The sequence below is a fragment of the Melozone crissalis genome, unplaced genomic scaffold, assembly GCF_028551555.1.
Source record: "Melozone crissalis strain CALT ecotype California unplaced genomic scaffold, PUWL_Pcris_2 ptg000054l_1, whole genome shotgun sequence".
NCBI lineage: Eukaryota > Metazoa > Chordata > Aves > Passeriformes > Passerellidae > Melozone > Melozone crissalis.
In genome coordinates this window covers 648,800-672,261 of record NW_026535832.1, presented here as the reverse complement: position 1 = coordinate 672,261, position 23,462 = coordinate 648,800, and the positions used below count along the sequence as shown (strand labels likewise).

Below are 23,462 nucleotides of genomic sequence, written 5' to 3'. Positions count from 1 at the left end.
CCAGGGATGCTCCGGTCCCCCGAAAGCTGTGAGGGGACCTCGGGACGCTCGGCGGGGACATCGCTGCAGTCACAGCCCCGCCCGTGTGGGGCTGGCGGGGCCGCGGTCCCTCCCGGTGGGTCCCAATCCCGTCCCGGTCCTGTCGCGGTCCCGTCCCGGTGCCCCGGCTCGGGCTGGGAGGGTTCGGGGGTGGCGACAGCGCCGGGGGGACGTTGGTGACAAAATAAAGGAGCCAAAGTTCGCTCCGAGCCCGTGTGCCCGCTGTGCCCAGGGGACGCCGGGGCTGGGCCGGGGTCCCTGCGGTGCCAGGGTGGGCTCAGGGGGGGATTTTGGGGGTGGTACCGGGGATTTTGGGGGGTGGGCACACGGCGGGGGTGGTACCGGGGATTTTGGGGGGTGGGCACACGGCGGGCGGGGGTGGTACCGGGATTTTGGGGTGGCACCGCCGGGCGGTTGCCCGGGCTGGGGCGGGGTGGGCACAGCCGCCCTTGCGGCGCCCGCGGCGGGGATTTACCGGCTCCGGTTCCTGTGCCCGCAGCCCGGCCGGGGCTCCCGGCGGTGCCGGCGGCTCCGGGGCGCACCGGGCGGGCCGGTGACCTTGGCGAGCGGCCGGTCCTGCGCAGCGCCGGCACCGGGGCAGGGCCGGGCCGAGCTCCCGGTGTCGCAGCGGCGGCACCGGCGGAGCTACCGGAGGGGGCACCGGAGGAGGCACCGGGGGAGGCACCGGGGGAGTTACCGGCAGCACCGGCGGCGCCTTCCGCGGGCCGGCACCTGGCACACGGTGAGTGCGGGGCTGCGGCCGCCGCTCCCTCGCTGCGGGGCGGGCGCGGGGCACCGGGACGGGACCCCCGGCACCGGGAGGGGCGCGGCGGGCGGGGGTCGCTCTCTGCGGGGCGGCGGCGGCGGGAACGGGGCTCCCCCCGCGCTGCGCCGTCCCCGCCTGGGCACCGGAGTCCCGCAGCCCCGGGGCCGCCGCCGCAGTGTCCCGCACTGCAACACCGCGCCGGGCCCGAGCGCCGCCGCCGCCGCAGCAGCTGCCCCGAGCGGCGCCGGGACCCGCGGGGCTGCCCCGCTCCTGCCGCCCCCGCGGCGGCCACCGGAGAGCCCGGGGGGGTTCCCGCTCCCCCTGCCCCCGGACCGGGCACCGGGACCCCCGTGGTGGGTGGGGGGTGCCCCGCTCCGTCCGCCTGGGCACCGGGGCTGCCCCGCTCGCCCCCAGCCCGGGCTGGGCACCGGGACCACCGCGAGAGGCTGCCCACCTTCCCCAGCCCCCGATCGGGCACCGGGACCCCCGGGGGTTGCCCCGCTTTTCGTGCCCCCCGAGCGGACCCCGAGCCCCGGGCAGGGGCTGCCCCGCTCCCTTTGCGCTGCCTCTGCCCCCGGACACGGAGCGGGGACCGCCGGGGGTCTGTCCGTGCCCCTGCCCCCCGATGGGACCCCCGGGGGCACCCCCAGAGCCAGGCCGGCAGTTGGGGCGCCCCCAGAGCGCGGGGCTCGGCACCGCAGCCCCCCGAGCAGGGGGAGGCTCCCCCCGGCCCCTCCGCGCTGTCCTTGGGGAGGGGGCGCTGCCGGGGGTCTCGGGGGGCGCCGCTGCCCGCTCCGTGCCCATCGCTTCCCGTTCAGAGGTGCCGTAAATAACGGGGGAGATCCGGCCCGCCGCGGGATCCTCACCCCGCCTGGGAGCCCCCCGAGCTCAGAGCCGGGGCCGGGGGTCCCTGCGGGGCTGGGGGGGCTCCGGGGGGGCAGCAGTCGCCCCAGCCCCGCCCGACCGCGCCTGGGCACGGGGAGGTGGCAGCGGGTGCGGGCACCCTCGGGTGGGCATTCCCGGGGGTCCCCTCAGGCTCGGGGTGTCTGGGGGCGCTCAGGGCGCTGCTGTCCCCCCCAGATGCGCCCCCAAAGCCCCTGGGCCGCCGGGCCCGCGGCGCTGCTGCTCCTCGCCGCCCTGGCGGCCCCCGAGGCGCTGCCCACCGCCCGCGGCAGGAAGAAGGTGGTTCATGTCATGGGTGAGTGGCGTCTGCGGTGGGGCTGCGGCGGGTGTGGGGTCGGGGAAGCGCCCGCAGCCTTTGGGGTGCTGGGTTTAATGGCATCGAAGCGGGGCAGGGGCTCTGATGTGGCCCCTCAGTCCTGTGGGAGCCGTCCTGGGGTTATCCCGAGCTCTCCTTAGGGTTGCCAAAAAAGGGGAATTGCCCCCAAAGTGTGGCCCCACAGCCCCATCCCGCTTTGCCCCTAAAAAGAGGAACTCAACCCAAGAGATGCTTGCACATCTCTATCCTACTTTGCCCCCAAAAGAGAGGAATTCCCCCCAAATGTGGCCTCACAGCCCCGTCCTCCTTTACCCCATAAAAAGCGGAACTCAACCCAAAAGATGCTCCCACATCTCCATCCTACTTAGCCCCCAGAAGAGAGGAATTTCCCCTAACATGTGACCCCACATCCTCATCTTTCCTGCCCCTGAAAGAGGAGAATTCACCCAAAATACACTCTTATCCCTCTTCGCCATGCCGTCCCTCCCTGTGCCATCCCCGTGGCGGTGTCTGTCCCTCCCTGTGCCATCCCTGGGGCGGTCACCGTCCCTCCTGTGCCATCCCCGGCACGGTGGCGGTGCCCTGAGCCGTGCCCGCGGTGGCGGCGGTGCCCTGAGCCGTGCCCGTCCCGCAGAGGGGGACAGCGGCGCCGTGGTGGTGCAGACGGCCCCGGGCAAGGTGGTGACGCACCGCGGCGGCACCATCATCCTGCCCTGCCGCTACCACTACGACGTGACCGCGCACGACCCGGCCGAGATCCGCCTCAAGTGGACCAAAGTGACGGAGCCCATGGCGTTCGTGGACGTGTTCGTGGCGCTGGGCAAGGCCCGCCGCGCGTTCGGGCCCTATCGCGGCCGCACGGCGCTGCAGGAGGACGGCGCGGGCGACGCGTCCCTCATCATCCGCAACGTGACCCTGCAGGACTACGGGCGCTACGAGTGCGAGGTGACCAACGAGCTCGAGGATGACACCGGCGTGGTCAAACTGGACCTGGAAGGTGGCTCGGGGTGTTCCCGGGGTGGCATTCCCGGGATTTTCAGGGGCTGAGGGGTTGTTACGGGGTTTTGGTGGTGGGGAGGGTTTGGGGTGGTGGCTCATGGAGGTCGCGGCGTGAGGGCTCAGAAAGCAGCAGGGACAGGGAGTGACAGAGGGAAAATGCTGCTTTAGGGGTTCAGGAGGTGGCAGAGGCGGTCAGCGCCTTTTTAGGGGTTCAGAGGGCGCAGTTTGGGGGTGCCAGGGCTCGGCTGGACCCCGCGCAGGCACCACCGGTGCTCCCAAACCCCAGAGCAGAATCTCCTGGAGTTTGGGGCTCCCTGCAGCCCCAAAACCCAGAACGCCCAAAACTCCTTGCACAGGGACGATGAGCGGGATTTTCCAGGCGATTCTCCCCCTCTCCAAAACCTCACCCCGACCCAAACCCACCCCAAACCCACCCCAACCCCACCCCTCGTTCTCAGGGGTGATTTTCCCGTACCACCCTCGCCTGGGGCGCTACACGCTCAACTTCCACGAGGCGCAGCAGGCGTGCCTGGAGCAGGACGGGATCCTGGCCTCGCACGACCAGCTGCACCAGGCGTGGCTGGAGGGCATGGACTGGTGCAACGCGGGCTGGCTGCAGGACGGCTCCGTGCAGTACCCGATCTCCCGGCCCCGCGAGCAGTGCGGCCGCAAGGACACGCCCGTGGGCGTCCGCAACTACGGCTACCGCCACAAGGAGAGCGAGCACTACGACGCCTTCTGCTTCACCTCCAACCTCAACGGTGAGGGAAACTGAGGCGCGGAGGCTGCCGGTGCTGGGAGGGGGGGGGATGGGGGTGGAACGCAGCGCTTGTGCGGGTGGAACACTGAGTTTGAGCAAAAAAACCCCATTTTTTTAAAGCCCAACTCTCTCTTTTTTTAGCCAAAATCTCCTCTTTTTTAGCCAAAATTTCTTTTTTTTTTAAATCCAAAACCTCTTTTTAACTCCGAAACCTCTTGTTTTTAGCCAAAACCTATTTCTTTTTAATCCAAACCCTCTTCTTTTTAACACAAAATCTTTCTTAGCCAAACCCTCTTTTTTTTTTTTTTTTTTTTTTTTTTTTTTAACCCAAGACCTCTTGGTTTTAGCCATAATCTCTTCTTTATCATCCAAAAGAAAAGGAGGCCGTAATCCCTTCTTTTTCATACTTTTTTTTTTTTCGCAAAAACATGGGGTTTTTTTGCAAAAACCTCTTTTGTTTAAGAAAATATTTTAGATGCTGCACAGAGATTTCATCACTCACCTCCAGCCCCCAAAATCGTATTGGAGTCTCCACAGCGCTGATATCCCTCAACTTCCCCAAAACCTTTTGGGGGCTCCACAGGGCTTCCATCCATCCATCCCCAAAAGACGCCTCGGGGGGCTCCGGAGCGGGGGGGCTCCACCCCGCAGGACCGCGGACGCTCCATGCCCTTCATCCCCCCTTTTTCCAGGCAAAGTTTATTTCCTGAAGACCTTCCGCAAGCTGAGCTACCCGGAGGCCGTGCAGGCGTGCAAGAACAACGGCGCGGCCGTGGCCAAGGTGGGCCAGCTGTACGCGGCCTGGAAGCTGCAGCTGCTGGACCGCTGCGAGGCGGGCTGGCTGGAGGACGGCAGCATCCGCTACCCCATCGTGAACCCCCGCGCCCGCTGCGGCGGCCGCGAGCCCGGCGTGCGCAACCTCGGCTTCCCCGACAAGAAGTACAAGCTCTTCGGCGTGTACTGCTTCAAACAGGCCGGGGACGCGCCGCCCGTGGTGGCCGCGGGCTTCCCCAAGCGCGTGTGAGGGTTCGGGACGCTCGGGCAGCGCGCCCGGGTTCGGGATTCGGGGTTCGGGGTGTGGGCCGTGCCGAGCCCCGCGCGGTGCGGGGAGCTGCGGGCAGCCCCCGCCGGGACCGAGAGGCGGCGGCGGCGCGGGCTGGCGGCCCCGGGGGCGCTTGGGGGCCCCGGGACGGCGGGAGGGGCCGGGCCCGGTGAGCCCCGCCGGGAGCCTGCGCCCCGGCCCGGAGCGGCTCCCGCAGCTCTCGCTTCTCGGCGCGCCTGTTGCATGCGCTAAAGCGCCGCAGAGCCCCCGCCCTCCTCATCCTCATCCTCATCAGCACCCTCAGCCCGTCCCCGCGCTGACCGAGCCCGAAATCCCCCCGTGGCGCTGGGCGAGGATGGGGGCGCCGGGTTTGGCTCCGTTCGGGGTCCCGCACCCCCGGGGCAGCTCCCGCTTGGCTTGGCCAGAGCGGGGAAGGGCCGGGGGGCAGCGGGCGCTGTGCCCACCCGGCCGGGCACCGCCGCAGGCTTTGGCAGCCCTGGACGTAGATGAAATAAAAGCTTCGGCCGCTTTGGAGAGCTGAGCGCGGCTCCGCTGTGTCCTTGGGCAGCCCGGGGGGCTCCGGGCCCGGTCCCGCTCGCCCGGGGCATCCTTGGATCGGCCGGGGCTGGATCCAAGGAGCGGCAGCAGCAGCGGAGCCGCCCCGGGGTCACAGAGCTGGCAGGGGGCACCGCGGGAGGGGCACAATCCCAGACTCCAGGATATTCTGCTCTGGGGTCCGGAGGGGCTCGGGACGCGCTCCGGCTGAGCGCAGCCCGTAAATCACCTTTAACGACTGGGAATAAATGTCTGGGAGGGGACAGCGGGGCCGTGGGTGACAGGGGGCGGGGGAACCTCGGGGGCGGGTGCTGGAGGGTGTGTTGGGCAGGAATCACCCCAAAAAATCCATTGGCGTCTCCCCATCTCGAGGGGGACGCCGCGGCAGCTCTGGCGGGTGACAGGGACAGAGGTGACGGCCACCACCGCGAGCAGGTGGCGGATGTGACACGGGGGACCCTGGGGGACAATTTGGGGCTGCTCGGGATTGATGGGGGCGGTGAGAGGAGGCAGCTGGGGAGCGGCGCCAGGCGGGGACACGTCCCGGGGTCCCCAGGAAAGGGCGGGGGTCGCTCAACTGTTAAAAAAATTTATTAAAATGTCCAGCAGTACAGAAAGGCAGAGTCAGAAATGGGGAGGGGGCGCCAGGAGGGGGGCGGGGAGGGGACACGGCAGTCACGTCGCAAACAGCAGAGATCGGAAAGCGCCGCACACACACACGCACACGCCAACTCCAACGGGGACCCGAAACGAGCGGAGAGGGGACAGAACCGAACCGAGCACCCCCAGAGCGGGACGGGGACCCCGCAGCCGCCGTGTCCCCCCCGCCCCAGCCGTGCCGGCCGCGGGGACGCTCCGGGGAGCTGGGGCGGGGAAATGGGGAGGGGGGCTGCTAAAAAACCAGAGTCGCCCCGGGTGGGACAGGGGGGCTGCCTGATCCAGCCCCGGTCTGGGGACAGGGACAGAGCCCAGCCTGGGGGTCCCCGTGCGGGGCTGGGGGCCCAGCCCGGGCCGGGGGCTGAGCGCGGGACATGCAGGGAGGGCTGGGGGCGCACACGCAGCCGCCCCCTCCGGATCCTATTCCCTACGGGGCCGGGCATCCTACGGAGCTAAAGCCAAAAGGGGGCTAAAAAAGGGGGGCGGGAGGGGTGGGACGGGGCCGGGGGGCGCCACCACCCCCCCCGGGGACCCCGTTGTGCTCGCCCGGCTCTAGAAGTAGTGGCCCTCCTCCATCCAGTCCAGCCGGAGGCGCTGGCGGCGTTTCCGCCGCTCCTTGCGCGGTTTGTGGCGGTGGTGCTGGTGGTGCGGGTGGCTGTGCCGGTGCCGCCGGTGCCGCCGCGCCCGGTGCGACCGCCTGGCTAACGGGGGCAAGGCGGGGCACGCGGGGGGGTCAGCCCCGGGCTCCGGACCCCTCCCGCGGGGATCAGCCCCTCCCGGGTGCCCCACTAACGTTTTGTGCAGAGGATTTTGGGCCGCTCCCACTTGCCGCTGCTGTGGCACCTGATGGTGGGCACGTGGCGCTGGGTGAAGCCCTCGTGGCACTGGTAGCGCACGCTGGAGTGGATGTTGTACCGCTCCCTCCTCTTCCCCACCGGGAAAGCGTTCGGCACCTCCGGGGGGGGCCCGCACAGCACTGGGTACGGGGGGCACAGAGCTCCGTCAGCCCCCGTTACTGGGAGGGGACAAGGGACAGCGGTCCGGGACACCCAGGAGACCCCCGGCCAGCCCTGGGGACACCGCTGGTGGCTTCGGGACAGGCTCGTCCGTCAGGGTGGCAGCGAGCTGTCCTCAGGGTTTAATTGGTTAATTAATGGCCTTATTGTGGCGTCATTAGCGCGCGGGGTGGGGAGGAGCGGCTGGAGGTTAATGGAACTTCCCGAGGTAAGGAATGGGAATTTAATGGGTTCGATGGGAGCAAATTAAACAAACCCGAGCGCTGAGGGAGGGATTGATCGCGGGGAAAGAGGAAAAATGGAGATTTAGGGGAGAACTGCGGGAGCGGTGCTGGGAGAGGGGTTCGGGTTGGGGAGAGGTCTGGGGGCTGCGGGGTGGGGACAGGGACAGCGGGACTGGGGGACGGGGACACCAGGGGCTGCGGGACGGGGACACCTGCGGGACGGGGCGCTACCTGTGCCCTTCTTGCAGATGTAGGGCAGGTTGTAGTTGCAGGGCACGTCGTTCCACTTGCCGATCTCGTGGGACACGAGCACCACGCAGTCCTCGCCGCCCGCGAAGAAGTTGTCGGGCTGGTTCTCCCGCCAGTTCTCGTATTGCTGCGGGGCCAGCGGAGCGGGTGACGCCTCCCGCACCCCCTCCCCGCACCCCCATCCCCCCGAGACCCCCGAGCCCTCACCAAGGCGGTGTTGTCGGTCCACTGGAAGTCCTGCTCCACGATGCGGTCGTTGAGGCCGATCCAGGTGTTCTCGTGGCCGAAGCCTGCGGGGAGAGGCGGCCGCGGCTCGCACGGAGGGGGCGAGCAGAGCCCGGGGAGGGGCATTGGGGGACGGGGGACCCCCGGCCCACCGTTGATGAAGGCGTGCTCCTCCTGCGAGTGGATGCTGGTGAGGTGCCCGGCCCGGCGGCGGCAGTCGCGCTCCGCGTCCTCCCAGGAGCGCCGGCGGGCGAAGTAGCGGTAGCAGTGGCCCTGGAACTTGTGCCAGTTGTGGTCGCAGCCCTCCGTGTCTGCGGGACAGCGCGACGGTGGCGGCACAGCCAGGGAGCGACCGCGGCCCCGCCGGGCGGGATCTGTGTCCCCTTCAGCAGCGTCCAGCGGTGACACAGCCGGGCCAGGGACACCGGGGGACACCGGGGGACACGGGGGGACACCGGAGGGACACCGGGGCTGTCCCCACCTTTCTCGCAGCGGCTGCCGCCGTAGCTGGGCAGGCAGAGGCACACGAATGAATTGACCTCGTCGATGCAGGTGCCGCCGTTCTGGCACGGGCTGGACAGGCAGTCATCGATGTCTGCGGGGACAGCGGCAGCTGCGGCGACACCAGCGAGCGAGGAGGGGGCACGGCGCAGCGCCCGGAGCCGCGGGGCCGCCCCCGCCCGGTGCCCGGCACTCACCGATCTCGCAGTTCTCGCCGGTGAAGCCCGGGGCGCAGCTGCAGCCGCACACGGTGCCGTTGGCGCGGCTCGTCCCGCCGTGCAGGCACGGGTTGTTCTGGCACGGGTCCGGCGGCGCTGCGGGGCGGCACCGGTGCCCTGAGCCAGCCTGGGGGGCGCGGTGCCACCCCCGCTCCCTCCCCATCGGCTCCGAGCGAGGAAATTCGGATAAAAGGAGCGATATCACCCAAACCTCCGCCTCAAAGCCTCCCACAGCCCTGGTGCCCGCCGCTCACCGTGCCCGCCGCTCACCGTGCCCGCTGGCGTTGCCGGTGCCCGCCCAGGCCAGCAGCTCCCGCTCGTCCAGCGCCGGCTCCTCCCCGCTGCCGCTGTCGGCGTCCAGCAGCGGGGACCCCCCCGGGCCCCCCAGCTCGGGCTCCGCCGAGGGCTCCGGGAGCAGCTCCGCGCTCGGGGACGCGGCGGGCTCCGTCCCCCCGGGCTGGGGGGCACCGGGGGGCGGCCAGGGCCCGCGGGTGGCGGAGCCGAGGGGCGCGGGGGGCTCCTCCTGCCTGGCCTCGCCGGACGCGTCCTCCTCGCCGGGGGCCGGCGGGGTCGGGGGCCCGGGGGTGGCGCGGGGGGACAGGAGGAGCTGCTCGGCCGCCCCCGGCCCCGGCTCGGAGCGCTGGGTGGGCTGCGGCTCTGGGGGAGCGAAGCCTGCGGAGCCCTCCTCGGCCCCCGGCTCCAGCAGCGCCGGCTCCTCCGGCTGCTCCGTGCCGGCCCTCGGCAGCGCCTCGGTGCCCGCGGGGGATGGGGACGCTGAGGGGACACCCCGGGCCGGGGGGGACGCGGCCGTTTCGGTGCTGGGCTCGGCCGCGCCATTCCCGACACCCCTGGATCGCTCCGGCTGCTCCTGGCCGGGCTCGGCTGTCCCGGGAGGAGCCCCCTCGGTGTGGCCGGGGGCGGCAGGGCGTCCCTCGGAGGGACCCTCCGGCTCCAGGAGCGTCACCGCCTTCCTCTGCCGCTCCAGCGCGCCGTCCCCCGCGGCCCCGCTGCCGTCGCCGCCGTCCCCGCGGGGCTGCGGGGGCAGCTCGGGACCCTCGGCCACCAGCGGGGCCGGGGGCAGCGGGGGCAGCGGGGGCGCGGGGCCGCCGCCCTCCCGGGACGGGCCGTCCCCGGAGAAGTCCTCGGCGCCGTCCGCGGGTGGCCTCGGGGAGTCCCCGCGGGCCCTGGCCATGTCGAGGTGTCCCCGAGCGTCGCGGGGAGCGGCGGGGGACGGGGGCGGCACGGGGGGGGTCCCCGCGGGGGTCCCCGGATCCGTCGGGGTGGTGGCGGTGGCCACGAACCCTGCAAGAGACGGCACGGCCGCGGTGTCACCGAGCGGGGACCGCGCCGGGAGCGCGGCCGTGTCCCGGGTCACTCACCGGGGCTGGGGTCCTCCTGCAGCGCGTTGGGGGACGCGGGGGGACCCTCGCTGCCGCCTCGGGGGGGGCTCCACAGCTCCACGGCGTTGGCTGCGGCTCCCCGCACCTCCTGCGCCAGCGCGGGGGCCTGGGTGACAATCCCCGCTGCCACCGCGGGGTCCCCAGAGGTGACAATCCCCGCTGTCACCTCGGGGTCCCGGTGCCGCTGGAGCTGGAAGTAGCGCCCGTTGAGGCCGGGGTAGCTCCGCCTCGGGGCGCCGGAGCTGCCCGGGGGGGTTCTGGGGGTCTCCGGGGCCGCGCTGGGGACCGTGCCCAGCCCAGGCGGTGACAAGGACGGACCGGCGCTGCGCTCCGGGGCTGGGCCGTGGGGATGGGCCGGGAGGGTGCCCGGGGGTCCCGCGGGGTCTCCTCGGGCCGGGCTGGCGCTCGGAGGGTCCCGCCGGGCGCTCTCGGCATCCACCGCGTTCAGAGCCTCCTCCTCGTGGGGCCAGGCCGGCGCGGTGGGCGGCGGGGATGCGGCGCGGCCCGCGGGCGGCCCCGGAGCCGCCGGTGCCGGTGCCGGTGGCGGGGCCGTGCCAGGGCGGTCCCCGCGCGGTGCCCCCGAGATGCCGCCGCCCGCCCGCAGCTGCTCGTCCTCATCGCCGCCCGGCGCCGCGGGCCCCGGCGGGGACAGGAGGTCGTGGCGGTCGCGGGGGATGTCGCGGGTGTCCCCCGACGCGCCCGGGTCCTCGCCGTGCTCCACCAGCACGTTGTCGCTGCCCGGCGGGTCGGGCGTGGGCGGCACCGGCAGCACCGGCGGCTCCGTGTCGCCGGGACCCGCGGCTGTGGGGACAGCACGGGCGTCAGCGGCGTCACCGAGGGCACCCGGGGATCCCGCAGCTCCCTCAGCACCGAGCACCGCATCCCCCGCCCCGCAGCCGGGCGGAGCTGAGTTCCCTCCCACCGCCCCCCCCCCCCCTCATTTATCTCATTAATTCCCCAATTAAATATTCATCCGCGGCAATTCTCCCGGCCGCGCCCCCCGATCCCGGCGGGAAGGAGGGAGCGGCGGGGGCGGCTCGGGTGAGGGGTCCCGCTCACCTTTGTAGCAGTAAGCGTCGAAGCGGGAGGCGGCGGGGGGGAAGCCGGTGCGGTTCAGGAACTGGTAGAGGGTGCGCACGCCCGGGGCCTCGCCCCCGCACTTGGGGCGCGCCTGGCGGATGGGGTAGCGCACGCTGCCGTCCGCCAGCCAGCCCGGGTCGCACTGGTCCAGGCCCTGTCGCCAGGCCAGGTAGAGCTGGCCCGTGGTGGCCAGCGCTGCCCCGCGGCTGCGGCAGTGCCGGCGGGCGCCCTGCCAGGTGAAGCGCCCCGGCGCCGTGGCGTGGAACACGGTCCCTGCGGAGAGGGGGCTCTTGGCGACACCGCGACACGAGGGGGATGGCGCCCTTGGGGTGGCCCCGTGGCCTGAGCGCTGTGGTCACGCTCGGTGGCGGTGCCAAGGATGGCACGGAGAGCTGGCACCCACACGGACCCGCTGGACAGGGACGCACGGAGGGGTGGCCGTGGAGGGACATCGTGGGCACCCGGCCGTGCCAAGGACACAGAGGGACGTCCTGGGCACCCAGCCGTGCCAGGGACGTGGAGGGACATCGTGGGGACACCATGGCCGGGAAGGGACACCCTGGGCACCCAGCCATGCCATGGACATGAAGGGACACCCTGGGCACCCAGCCGTGCCATGGCCAGGGAGGGACATCCCTGGGCACTCAGCTGTGCCATGGCTACAGAGGGACATTGTGGGCACCCAGCCATGCCATGGCCACAAAGGGACACCCCTGGGCACCCAGCCATGCCATGGCCAGGGAGGGACATCCCTGGGCACCCAGCCAGCCACACTGTGACCGCAGAGGGACAACGCGGACACCCAGCCACACCATGGCCAGGAAAGAACAGGGACAGACACCCCTGGGCACCCAGCCGTGCTCGTGGCCATGCCGTGGGCATGCAGGGACCCCCCGGGACCCCCCGGGCACCCTCCCGGCGCGCAGCCCTTGCCTCGCAGCTCCCGGGAGTAGCAGTACACGTCGTAGCGCTCCTCGGGCTCCCTGCGGCCGTAGCTGCGCACGCCGGGGAGGCTCTCGCGGTCTCCGTAGCAGCCGGGCCGGGACAGGGTGATGGGGTACCTGCCGGGAGGGGCACGGTGGGCGCGGGGCTCGGCCGAGAAGGCGGCCCGGGGTGCCCGGGGGTCCCTGGGGGTCCCCGGGGGTTCTCGAGGGTCCCCGGGGGTTCCTGGGGGTTCCCAGAGTGGCCAGGCGATGGCCCGGGGGTGCCCGGAGTGGGCAGGGGTGGTTTGGGGGTGCTCTGGGGGGTGGTTTGGAGGCTGGCCCGGCCCGCGCTCTCACCGCACGCTCTGGTCGCTCAGCCAGCCCGCGTCGCAGTTGTCGTAGCCGTCCTCGAAGGCGGCCTGGAGGTGCTGGGGGGAGGCGATGACGGCGGAGTTGTCGCGACAGGCGCGGCGGGCGGCGGGGAAGCTCAGCGCGTAGCGCTCGCCCGCGGGCCGGTAGTGGAACACAACGCCTGGGGACAGCGAGAGGGGACATGGGGCAGCAGGACACGGCTGGGGGGACGCAGGGCTGGCACGGGATGCAGGATTGGCAGGGGATGCAGAACTGGGTCGGGTTTTGGGCTCATGGGGTGCCCAGCTGCCATGGGGCACTTGGGACACGGCTTGTAGGGTGTAGGGGGTACATGGAGGGGAGAGCTGCCGTGGGGTACGGGGAGAAAATAGGGTGCAGGGAATAAATTGTGTAAAGGGAATAAATGGGGCTCACAGTTCTCATGGGGTGCAGGGAACAGATGGGGTGCCCAGCTCTCATGGGGTGCCCAGCTCACCCTGAATGCCCAACCCACCACCCTCCTTCAGCCCCAGGGGCTGCACGACCGCCCCAGCGCCCCCCTGGCCGTGCCCATGGCCGTGCCCATGGCCGTGCCCCCTGGCCGTGCCCATGGCCGTGCCCGCTCACCCGTCACCTCCAGCGGCAGCAGGTCCTGCTCATCGTCGATGCCCGCCACCACCTCGCAGCGGTAGAGCCCCGCGTCGCTGGCGCGGGCCGCCCGCAGCTGCAGCGAGGCGTTGGAGCGGTCGCGGCCGTAGCCGGGCAGCGCCACCCGGCCCTCGTAGGCCCGCGCCACCTTCACGGCGCTCTCCTTGGCCACCAGCACGGGCGCGTCCTCCCGCCGGCCGCCGGCGGAGCGCACCTTGCTCCATTTGACGCGCGGCGGCTCCGGGGGCTCGCCGGGGCCCGGCGGGGCCGGGGGGTGCAGCCGGAACAGGCAGGGCAGGGTCGCCGGCTCGCCCAGCCCCACGCGCACCGCCCGGTGCTGCACGCGGGTGATGTGGATCACCTTCCCCTCGTCCTGCGAGCCTGCGGGGACGGCGGCGCGGCTGCCTCGGGGGGTTGGCACGGCACGGAGGGTTGGGGGCATGGCAGGGCGCGGGAGGCTCCGCTGAGCCCCCCAGGAGGGGCAGGAACGGGAGGATGGGTTGGGATAAAGCGCGGCCGCCCCATCGAGCGGCTGCAGCCCGGCCGTGACCCCTCTGGAGCTGAACCCCCACTCGGGGGGGTCCGCGCCCCTTCCCGGGGTGCTGCCCGGCCCCTCGGGGTGTCCCCAGGGTGAGGGCGCTGCTCTGCACCTATGGGTGCCCCTGGGCTGCCGGGGGACACCAGCGCGCCTGGCCCTGCAGCGCAGGGGGATCGCTCGCCCAGGACGCCCCCGAGCCCGGTGGCACCGGGGAAAAGCCCCCCCGTGCTGGGATAAAGCGCGGCAGGACCGTGACCGCCCTCTCCTCATCCTCCTCCTCCTCATCCTCCCGCGCTAATCCCGTCCCAGCCTGTGCGGGCTCCCAGCGCCGCAAATCCCCCGCGTCTCGGGCCCCCCTGCACCCCCAGTGGGGTCAGGGACCAGCGGGGGGCCGGGGACAGCCACTAATCCCCCTCCCCCCCTCGGGGCCTTCCTCCCCCCGGGGCCTTCCTCCCCCTCCCTCCGAGCCCTCGGCTCATCGGGGCTCAGGGAGCGCTCCGGGCTGGGCGACCCCAAACCCCCCGATCCAAACCCCCGATCCAAACCCCCCCTATCCCAAACCCCCCGATCCAAAGCTCCCCGGTCCCAAAGCCCCCGATCCAAACCCCCGATCCAAACCCCCCCGATCCCAAAGCCCCCCCATCCCAAGCCCCCCGATCCAAAGCCCCCCGATCCAAACCCCCGGATACAAAGCCCCCAATCCAAAGCCCCCAAGCTGCGGTGTCCCCGAAGCCGCGGGGGACAGGGGGGGACACGGCTCCGAGCCGCGGCAAATCCCCGGGGGGCTCAGCCGGGCCTGGGGAGGGGGATTTAGCGATTTGCGGTCTCGCCTGCAGCGATCCCAGCGGAGGGAGGGGGCCTGGGGGCTTCTCCCTCCCTAATCCCGCCCGGGATTTATTGATGAACCGGCCCAGAGTCCATCATTAATTGCCGTTCGTTTCCTAATGAGCCCCGGCCGCCGAGCACTTACCCAGGACGGCGATGGGGAGCAGGGAGAGCCCGAGCAGGACCCAGCAGGCGGCATCGCCCATCACAGGGACCATCCTGGACCTGCGGGGACAGCGGGGCTGCCAGGCCGTGCCAGGCCGTGACATCCCGGACCCGCCAGGCCGTGCCATCCTGGACACCCAGAGCCTGTCACCATCACCCAGGGCCTGTCACCATCACTCAGAGCCTGTCACCATCACCTAGTGCCCATCACCATCACCCTGTGCCCGCCATCACCACCCAGTTCCATCAAACAACTCCCACCACAACCATCACCCGGCACAGCCATCACCCAGCGCCCACCGCCGCCATCCCTCAGCCCTGGGGTGCCCAGCCGGCCGGGCAGAGGCCCCGGGGGCACCCCCAGCCCCCCCAAACCAACCCCAAAGTGCCACCACGTGCCCACGAGCCCGAGCCGAACCCCGAGTCCCCCCAGATCCAAGCTGGAATTCGCTGCTCCTGCTTTCCCCCATCCCTGCCCTGTGCCAGGCACGGATCTGGGGGCACCGGGAGCCCCAAACCGAGGGTGCCTCACCCCCCACCCCCGATACTCCATTTCTCATCCCTCGGTGCCTCCCCCCGTCCCTTCTGTGCTTTTATGGGACGAAAATAGAAAGAAAGAGAGAAATGGCGAGAAGAAAGGAGACCCCCGCTGGCAAAGGCCTTTTCGGGGATGCAGAACCGCGTTTAATCTGATTTCTCCTCGAGAAAAAAGCCTTGGCAGCCCCTTCCCCTCCGCGGGGCGCTCTGTCCCAGAGCCACGGGCTGGGAGGGGACAGGGAGGTGACCTGGGACATTCCGGGCTCGGGAAGGGGCTGCGGGGGCGCCTTTGGCCGGGTGAATCCCCCGGGGGCTGGAAAAGCCCAAAGCAGCCCCGGGGCAGCGCCAGCGGCTCCCGCAGCCCCGCTCGGGGCGCTCCGGGACGGGAATTCCGCCGGGTCAGCGCCAAACTCTGCCCGTTCCTCCCGCTCCAGGGGGAAAATAGAAATTCCTCGGCAAAAAATATAAATTATTGGCTGAGCCGTGGCTCCCCTGCCATCAGCGCTCCTGCGGATTTGCTTTCGCAGCAGGAGAAGCGGCAAAGGCCGGGCCGGCAGCACCTGGGAGAGCTCAGCTGTCCCCAAAGTGTCCCCGCGGCAGGGACGGGACACGGCTCCGCTCCTCTGGGGACACGCGGCTGTCCCCGCTGCCCTCGGCACACGCAGGGGACACCTGGCCGTGGCTGTGCCCCTGTCCGTGCCCGCAGCCCCGGCGAGGTGCTGGACAGCAAACAGTTTATCCCGGGTCAGGACACGGGACGCGGGACGCGCCAGCCCTGCGGGGCCAGGGCCACCCCTCGCGGTGTCCCCACGGCCGGGCAGTGTCACCGGGGCGGAATCGCTCCCTGCTCGTCGCCATCCGTGAATCCACGGGGCGGCACCGCCGGGGTTGGGGCTGCCCGGGGTGGCACCGCCACATCCCTGAGGTGGCACCGCCACATCCCGGCCCCGCGGTGGCCCCGGGACCGGCCCGGGACGGATCGCGGGTCCCCGGCAGGATCCAGCCGGGATTCCCGGGGGAAGCTGCGCGGGCTGGGCCGTGCGGGTGTCACCAGGCAGTGCCCGGTGGCGGCAGCGGGGCCCGGGGGTGGCACAGGGCCCGGGGGTGGCACAGGGCCCGGGGTGGCACAGCGCTGCCGAGGGACGGAGGTGGCCTCGGCCACCCAAGCCCGAATGTCACAGCGGGGTCTGTCCCCGCAGTCAGGGCGGTGTCACAGTGACGTCCCCAAGGCCACGTGTCCCGGCCCCCACGGGGACAAGGAGCGGGTCCCTGTCCCTGTCCCTATCCCTGTCCCTGTCCCTATCCCTGTCCCTGTCCCCTCGGTGTCCCGGCCCAACCGGGGCAACGGCAGACGAGAGGAATCCAAAATAACGCCGGTGCAAAACGCCCCCCCAAATCCCCCCAAAGCCGGGCGAACATTTTCACATCTGTCACTCGCTGTCACCTCATGAATAATTCATCCTGCTCATGAATATGCAAAGCCGGGGCTGGCGATTAGCTTGAGCTGAAACCGAGCTTAATTCCACACAGGCCGCCGGGACCACCCGGTCAGTGCGGGGGTCTCCTGTGCCCCGAGCCCGGGCTGGGCCGGGGGCGGGTTCGGGACCCCGCGGGGACATTGGGGACAGCGCTGGGGACACGGCAGGGGTGGCCGGACAGGGGGGCACTGCCCACCCAGCCGGGATGCAGCGGGACATTGCTGTCCCCGCCCTGCGACCCCCAGCCCCGGCGGTGCCACCGGCTGTCCCCAAGCCCACCGGCTGTCCCCAAGCCCACCGCAGCCCCCCTGACCTCCGATACCCCGGCGGGTCACTCCGGCCAGCGCTGCCACCACCGCACGGGCGACATCGCTGTGCGCACGCCCCAGCGTGTCCCCCCTCACCGCTGCCACCCCGGGGGCCGCTCCTGCGCCCCAACCCCGAGCCCCCAGACCGCCCCAGCACCCACCTCCCTCCCATCGCCGCGGTGTCCCCGCTGGCCCCGGGCTGTCCTGCCGTGCCCCGGTAGCCCCGGGCTGTCCTGCCGTGCCCCGCTGGCCCCGGGCTGTCCTGCCGGTGGCCCCGGGGCCGCGGCGGGAGCCCGGCGGCGGGGCCGGCTCCGCGTCCCCTCCTCTCTGCCCACAACAAAGGAATTCTGCAAACCTCGCTGCCGTCACATCTCACAGGCAACGTGATGCTCCCCGCTCCCCCCAGCCTGCCGGAATAAATTAGCACCTCGGGAAGCTGCGATCCCGGCCAATATGGGCCCTTTGCCGGTGCGATTTTTATTAGGCAGACAGTCTGCAGCCTTTATTTTAGAATTTGCTCCTCTTTTTACATTTTTTTAAAGATTTATTTATTCTTGTTGCCCCGCTTTCTGCCTCTCCCTGCAAAGCCCCTGAGCCGGTGCAGCATCGCTGCGGGCCCGGGGCTCCATCCCAGCCCCGCCGGGGCTCGGCCACACGCCGGGAGCGACTCCCGACACCGCGCCGGGGACAGAACCGGGGGGACAGAACAGGGGGGACACCCCGGGCCGGCGGGCCTGGCTCGGATCCAGGCACCGCTGTCCCACCGATTGTGGGGCTGCCGAGCCCCGCGCCCCACATCCACCCATCCCTGCTGTGTCCCCGTGCTGGGGACATCCCGGCCATGGCACTGCCACCCCGGGACAGGGACATTCCCGGCTCCCGACCCGCCAGGGAGCCACCAGTGTCACCAGCAAGGAACCGGGCGGCCCAGGCTGTGACACCCAGGGAGTGACACCCAGGGGGTGACACCGAGGCTGTGACATCCTGTCCTGCCACCCCTCTCCTTGTCCTCTGTGTCGCTGCCAGCTCCTGGGGGCTCAGGGCACCGTGTCCCTGTCCCGTGTCCCCAGTGCCGGTGATCCCCAGCCCCCCTCAGTGTCCCCCCAGCCCCTGAGAGCTCCGGTGCTCCCAGTGTCCCCTGTCCCGGTGTCCCCCTGTCCCGGTGTCCCCACAGCGGCGCTGGCCACGCCCCCATTGTCCTGCTGTCCCAGTGCCCCGATCCGCAGTGTCCCCTCCGGCCCCGCTGTCCCCAGCCCTGCACCCCATCCCTGACAGGGTCCCCTCAGTGTCCCCAGCATCTCCCCATGCCAGGGCCACCCTCCGTCACCCCGGCCCCCAGTGTCACCCCCAGTGTCCCCCGTCCCGCTACGTCCCCAGCCCGGATCCATCCCCATCCTGCCACAGCCCCGCCGGTGTCACCGTCCCCGTCCCCGCCGCGGGCCCCCCCACGCCCGCATTCCCCACCCGGCTCCATCCCGCTCCTGCCGTGGTGGCGCCGGTGTCGCTGCCGGTGTCACCGCCCCCATCCCCGTCCCCGCAGCGCTGCCGGTGTCACCGTACCCACCGCCGCCACCGGGCCCCGCATTCCTGCAGCCCCCGCAGCCCCGCCGCGTCCCCAGCCCGTATCCGGCCCGGATCCGACCGTGGCGGTGCCGGTACCGGTGTCGGTGTCGCTGTCACCATCCCCATCCCCGCCCCCAGCGCGGATCCGTCCCGCTCCTGCCGTAGCCGTGCCGGTATCACCGTGCCCACGGCCGGCGCGCGGCGGGGGCGGTGCCGGTGCCGGTGCCGCACGTACCTGCTCCGTGCTCAGGGCGCGCCGGGACTCATCGCCGCCGGTAGAGCCGAGCAGCCCCGCCGGCACCGGGGGTTAAAAGCGGCGCTCGGAGCGGGGGCAGCGGGCCGGGCCCCCCCGGAGGGGGCCGAGCCGGGCCGGGCCGGGCCAATCGCGGCTGGCGCGGGCCGGGCCCCCCCCGCCGGTGCCGCCGGTGCCGCCGCCCGCACCCGCCCGCAGCGGCGGAGAACCCGCGCCCGCTCCCGCTGCCCGGCGCAGGGCGAGGGGCGGCCGCGCATGCGCCGCCCCCCCGAACCCGGGCCGGCCCCCCCAAACCGGGGCCGCCCCCTCCCCATGGAGCGGGGCCGCCCCCTGCGCCCCGCGCGGCGCGGAAGGGGCTGGGGGGTCCCTACAGTGAGGGGGGGGCTCTAAGAGGGCGCTGAGAGAGATGGGGGGCCGCGGAAGTGGGGGGGGCTGTGATGGGGGTGGGGTCCCTGAGGGGATGTGGGGGGGTCGCTGTAATGGAAGCAGGAAAAGGGGGGACCCAGCCTTGATTTTTTGGGGGTGTTTCCAAATAGGGGAGCTTCTTCCAGCCCCTCCACACCCCAAAATTCCCGTTAAGCCATACAGGGCGCAACCCCAGCCCCCCGCACCCCCGTGTGGGGCCGGAATGGGGTGAGGGGGGCTGGGAGATGCTGTGGGTGCATAAAAACTTCAAAAAGCCCCAAACCCCCTCAAAATGGCTGAGACTCTCTGAAGAGCTGCGCTACCAGAAACGACCCCCAAAAGGGGGAAGGAAACCATCACTGGACTTTGGGGGGGTTTTGGGGGGGTGGGTAGGGGGTCACCTTCCCGCCGGTGACCGAAGAATGCCAGCCTGTCTCCCGCGACTTGGCACCGAGAGCAGAGAATCCCCCCTCCCCATTTCGCCCATAGGATGGATCCGTGGAAACCCGAGAGCAAAGTTCTCATTTCCGACTCCATTGTGCCAGACTTTCGGTGGCGTTTCCTGCCTTTTGTGAGCCCCCCCTGCTCCCGCACAATCCCGGCGTTGCCGGCTCACAGAGCTCCTCTGTTCCCCTCCTTTATGCGGCTGCAGCTGCCGGGCCCGGCCCGTGGAGGTGCCCGGGCCGGGGGCACAGGGACGGGGGGCGCCGTCCCCGCGGGCTTTGCCAGGGGAAATTGGGGAGAGGGTCCAGGGGTTTGATATCGCGGCTTCCTCCCGCTCCCGGAGGATCCAGACACCACAGGGATCTTTGGAGGGGCACCCCGAGGTGGTTTTGGGGTGGTTGGGAGGACAGGATGGGCCAGGAGTGGTCCATGAGGTGGGACTGGCTCGGAAATCCTCACCTGGTGCCCCCCACCGCAGCTGGGCCCTGCAGCCCCGAATCCTTCCTGCTGCAGCCCCAAATCCTCCCTCCCGCAGCCCCAAATCCTTCCTCCCGCAGCCCCAAATCCTTCCTCCTGCTCTTTGTCCTCCTGAATTTCACCTGGGAATCCCATCAGGGATCGATGGGCTCATCCTGGGCCCAGCACGTCCCATGCGTCACCCACCCCACAAAGCTCCCCCGCAGCTGCTCACAGCCCGACCCCGGCCCTCGAGAGGGCCCCGGAGCCGCTCGGGGACCCAGAGGTGAGGGAGGGGACACCCCTGGACGCCCCCAGGGGACACCGAGTGCCGGCAGAGCTCCGGGGATGTGCCACGGCCATTTGGGTGGCAGGGACGGCGCTGGCGGTGGCTGAGCCGAGCTCGGGCCTCAAGAGGAGATGAATGGAGATGAGTGTCACAGCAGCCACCGCCAGCGCGGCTGGGGACCGGGGTGTCACCGACACCTCTCCCCCCTCCTCGGCCGCTGCTCCGGGCCCTTGGCCGCGCTGGGCACCAGCTCCTGCCCTGGCACCAGTCCGGCGTCCCAGCGTCCTCCCTGCAGCTGGGAGGGGACTCCAGCGGGTCCCAGTGCCACCCTCTGAGCCCAGCACCCTGCCCGGGGTGGCAGAGCCAGCACTGTCACCGAGTGTGTCCCAGTGTCACCCTCTGAGCCCAGCACCCTGCCCGGGGTGGCAGAGCCAGCACTGTCACCGAGGGCTGTCCCAGTGTCACCCTCTGAGCCCAGCACCCTGCCCGGGGTGGCAGAGCCAGCACTGTCACCGAGGGCTGTCCCAGTGTCACCGTCCTCACCCAGGGTGGGGTCCCCGCACCCTCCAGCCCCACATCCATCCCCGAGCTGCTCCCACGAGGCAGAGCCTGCTGTCGCCGTGTCCCCACAGCCCCGAGCCCCGCGGGTGGCCCAGGACAGCGCGGTTGGAGTGTCCCAGGACAGCGCAATTGGGGTGTCCCCGTCCCTCGGTGCCGCTCCCGGGCCCCAAGCCCGGCAGGATCGGCGGCGGCGGCTGCGCGGGGAGCGCGGGCCCTGCGCGTCTTTTTGAGCCCGAACGCCGGGATTCTGGTGAAATCCTGCAGCAGTGTTGCCGTGACGACCCTCCCGCAGTTTCCATCCGGAGATGTTTTCCTTTGTTGTGACAGGGACGCGGGGAGCGGCCGCGGGCGGTCGGGGTGCGGTGACAGCGCCGAGGGGAGCCCGCTGCGAGGGGCAGGGACCCGCGGGGACCCCGCGGCTGCTCCGGCCGGGGGCTGGGGGGTCCCCTCTGCTCCAGTGTCCCCAAACCCCCAGGGGACAGCGTGGGGGCCGAGTTTGGTGACACGAGTGACGTGAGTTTGGTAGGACTCAGCCAGGTCACAACAGAGGGGCGACGCGGCCAGCCCGCGGCGTGGGGACAGATGTGGGGACACCGCTGGGGACGGAGGGGTTCCTCTGTGGTGGCCACCCTGTCCCCCACAGGACAGAGCCAAACCGGGCGGGTGGCGCGGCCGGGAGCGTCCCGAGCCGCTCCGGTTCGGGGCGGTGGCACCGCGGGGTCCCGGAGCCCCGCCGGGCACGGAGCGGCCCCGGTGTCCCCGCACGGCCGCGGGGGGCTCGGGGGGACCCCGCGCCGAGCCCCCGGAGCCGCTTGTTATTCCGCTCAGCTCCGCCGGCGGCTAATGACGGCCGTTCCAGCAGAGCTGCCACATTCATCAGCGCTGCAGCTCATTAGCGAGGCCGCCGCCGCCGCAGCTGGGGCCAGCGCTCGGGGCACCGGCACCGGCACGGACGGACGGACGGACAGGAGGATCCGCGGCTGGGGAGAAGCGGCGGCTGTGCCCGTCCTGGCGGAGCTGCGGGCTGGGGCTGGGCAGGACGGCTCAGCCGGGGCTGCGGAGGGGACGGGGCGAGGTGGCCCAGGACGGTGCGACCCCTCCGCGCTGTCCCTGTCCCCTCATCCCCGCGCACGGCACGGAGGGCACAGGAGGGGCTGCGGCGACCCCCGGACGCGGCGATGCTGCCCTGGCCGGGCCCGACTCCGCTCCGAGCCCACCGGCGGCGGGCATCGATTTTATTTGCGGTTTCCATGGCAACTGCCTCCTTCCCTTCCCCCTTTCCGGCAGCCGGACCCGCTCCTTCCCCTCGGGCAGCGCCGCCCCGCACCTGGGACACGAGCGGGACACGGGAGGGGACACGGGAGGGACACGGAGGGGACACGGAGGGGACACGGGCTCTCCTTGGCCACCCCCGGGTGGCGATGCCACCAGCTCACCCCTGCGCTGATTTTGGCACGGGACACGGGGACACCGGGCCTGGCCACAATCAGCGGCAGGGCTGGCAGGAGGCCGCGCTGGCTCATTAATTAGCCAGGGCGCTAATTGTCCCGTGCGGGGACACCGAGCGGCATCTCCCGGCAGCAAAGCCAAGCTCGTTAAGGGCACACGCCACCCTCACACCCGCTCACAGCGCTGTGACACGTGGCAGGCACTCGCGGTGTGGTGACACTGTTGGGGACAATGCAGCGACCCCGGTGCCCTCAGCCCTGGGGACTAAACGCCGGTTTGTGGCTTAAAACCAGCCTTAAAATAAATTAATGTAATTATATAATTTCCCCATCCCCTTCCAGGGGGATGCACCCACGGCCACCCTGCCCTGCTCCTTCCCAGCGCCGAGATGCCACCACGTTGTCACTTGGCGCGAATGACAAACGACACCCGGCTGTGCCGAACCCTTCCTAAAGCCCCGTCCTGTGCGCTCGGGGGAATTTCGATAAATAACAAAGGCACGGAGAGCAGGCAGAGCTGGAGGGCTCGGGATCACCGGAATCCTCCCGGTTCCCAATGAGCACTGGAGGGTTCGGGATCACCGGGATCCTCCCCGTTCCCAATGAGCATTGGAGGGTTCGGGATCACCGGGATCCCCCCGGTTCCGCAGCACCGGAGGGTTCGGTGTCACCGGGATGAGGCGGGGGCGCTGGCGGCGGGCAGGGGAGGAGGTGACGCGCACGGCGGTGGCAGAAGTGGCAGCTCTGTCCCCAGACGCGCAATTAGCCCAGGGGCAAATGAGGCTCCTGCGGTTTTTGACCCAATTTCTCCGGCGAAACTCGACGGGGGAAGGAGGGGAGGGGGGGGGAGGAGGAGGAGGAAGGCAGAGCCGGTCACGCGTGTGCTGCTGCGCCGCGTGTCCCCGCGGGTGTGCGCACAGGCGTGTGACATGTGTGTGACATGAGTGTGACATGAGTGTGACATGTGTGTGCGGGCGGCACCGCGTCCCCAGCTGGGGCCGAGCCCCGGGGCGGTGCGGGGACGGGGATGGGGATGGGGATGGGGGTGAGGATGGGGATGGGAACCTTGACGGGGACGGGGATGGGGACGGGGACGAGGATGGGGATGGGAACCTCGATGGGGATGGGGACGGGGATGGGAACCTGGATGGGGATGGGGACGGGAAGGGGGCGGCGGCTTCGCAGCTCTCGCCGCGTTTATTTTTGCCGGTGACGGAGCTGAGGCGGCCTCGGCGCGGCCGCCGTGACTCAGCCGGCACCGGGAGCTCTGCGGGGCTGCGGAGCCGGGGGCTGCGGTGGGCAGGGGGCTGGGACGAGCAG

At 71.0% G+C, this 23,462-nt stretch overlaps 3 protein-coding genes across 3 annotated transcripts; 2 read left to right on the top strand and 1 right to left on the bottom strand.

Annotated features, from left to right (window-relative positions):
• The first annotated feature begins 644 nt into the window (after nt 1–644).
• HAPLN4 (hyaluronan and proteoglycan link protein 4) lies at nt 645–4,852 on the top strand. The gene is made up of 5 exons (XM_054286629.1): nt 645–781; nt 1,886–2,003; nt 2,659–3,021; nt 3,482–3,784; nt 4,476–4,852. The coding sequence occupies exons 2-5, from the start codon at nt 1,886–1,888 to the stop codon at nt 4,805–4,807; spliced, it is 1,116 nt and encodes a 371-aa protein (XP_054142604.1). The 5' UTR covers nt 645–781; the 3' UTR covers nt 4,808–4,852.
• A 1,117-nt stretch (nt 4,853–5,969) lies between these two features.
• NCAN (neurocan) lies at nt 5,970–18,643 on the bottom strand. The gene is made up of 15 exons (XM_054286592.1): nt 18,522–18,643; nt 14,381–14,460; nt 12,852–13,253; nt 12,231–12,405; nt 11,884–12,011; nt 10,930–11,223; nt 9,850–10,671; nt 8,741–9,772; nt 8,450–8,566; nt 8,233–8,346; nt 7,904–8,062; nt 7,734–7,816; nt 7,509–7,653; nt 6,831–7,013; nt 5,970–6,738 (listed from the first exon to the last, which is right to left on the bottom strand). The coding sequence occupies exons 2-15, from the start codon at nt 14,451–14,453 to the stop codon at nt 6,590–6,592; spliced, it is 3,876 nt and encodes a 1,291-aa protein (XP_054142567.1). The 5' UTR covers nt 14,454–14,460; nt 18,522–18,643; the 3' UTR covers nt 5,970–6,589.
• Nucleotides 16,621–21,538, top strand: LOC128943706 (basic proline-rich protein-like). Its single transcript, XM_054286591.1, has 6 exons — nt 16,621–16,940; nt 18,035–18,911; nt 19,076–19,172; nt 20,004–20,130; nt 20,681–20,798; nt 21,338–21,538. The coding sequence occupies exons 1-6, from the start codon at nt 16,621–16,623 to the stop codon at nt 21,536–21,538; spliced, it is 1,740 nt and encodes a 579-aa protein (XP_054142566.1).
• The last annotated feature ends 1,924 nt before the right edge of the window (nt 21,539–23,462 follow it).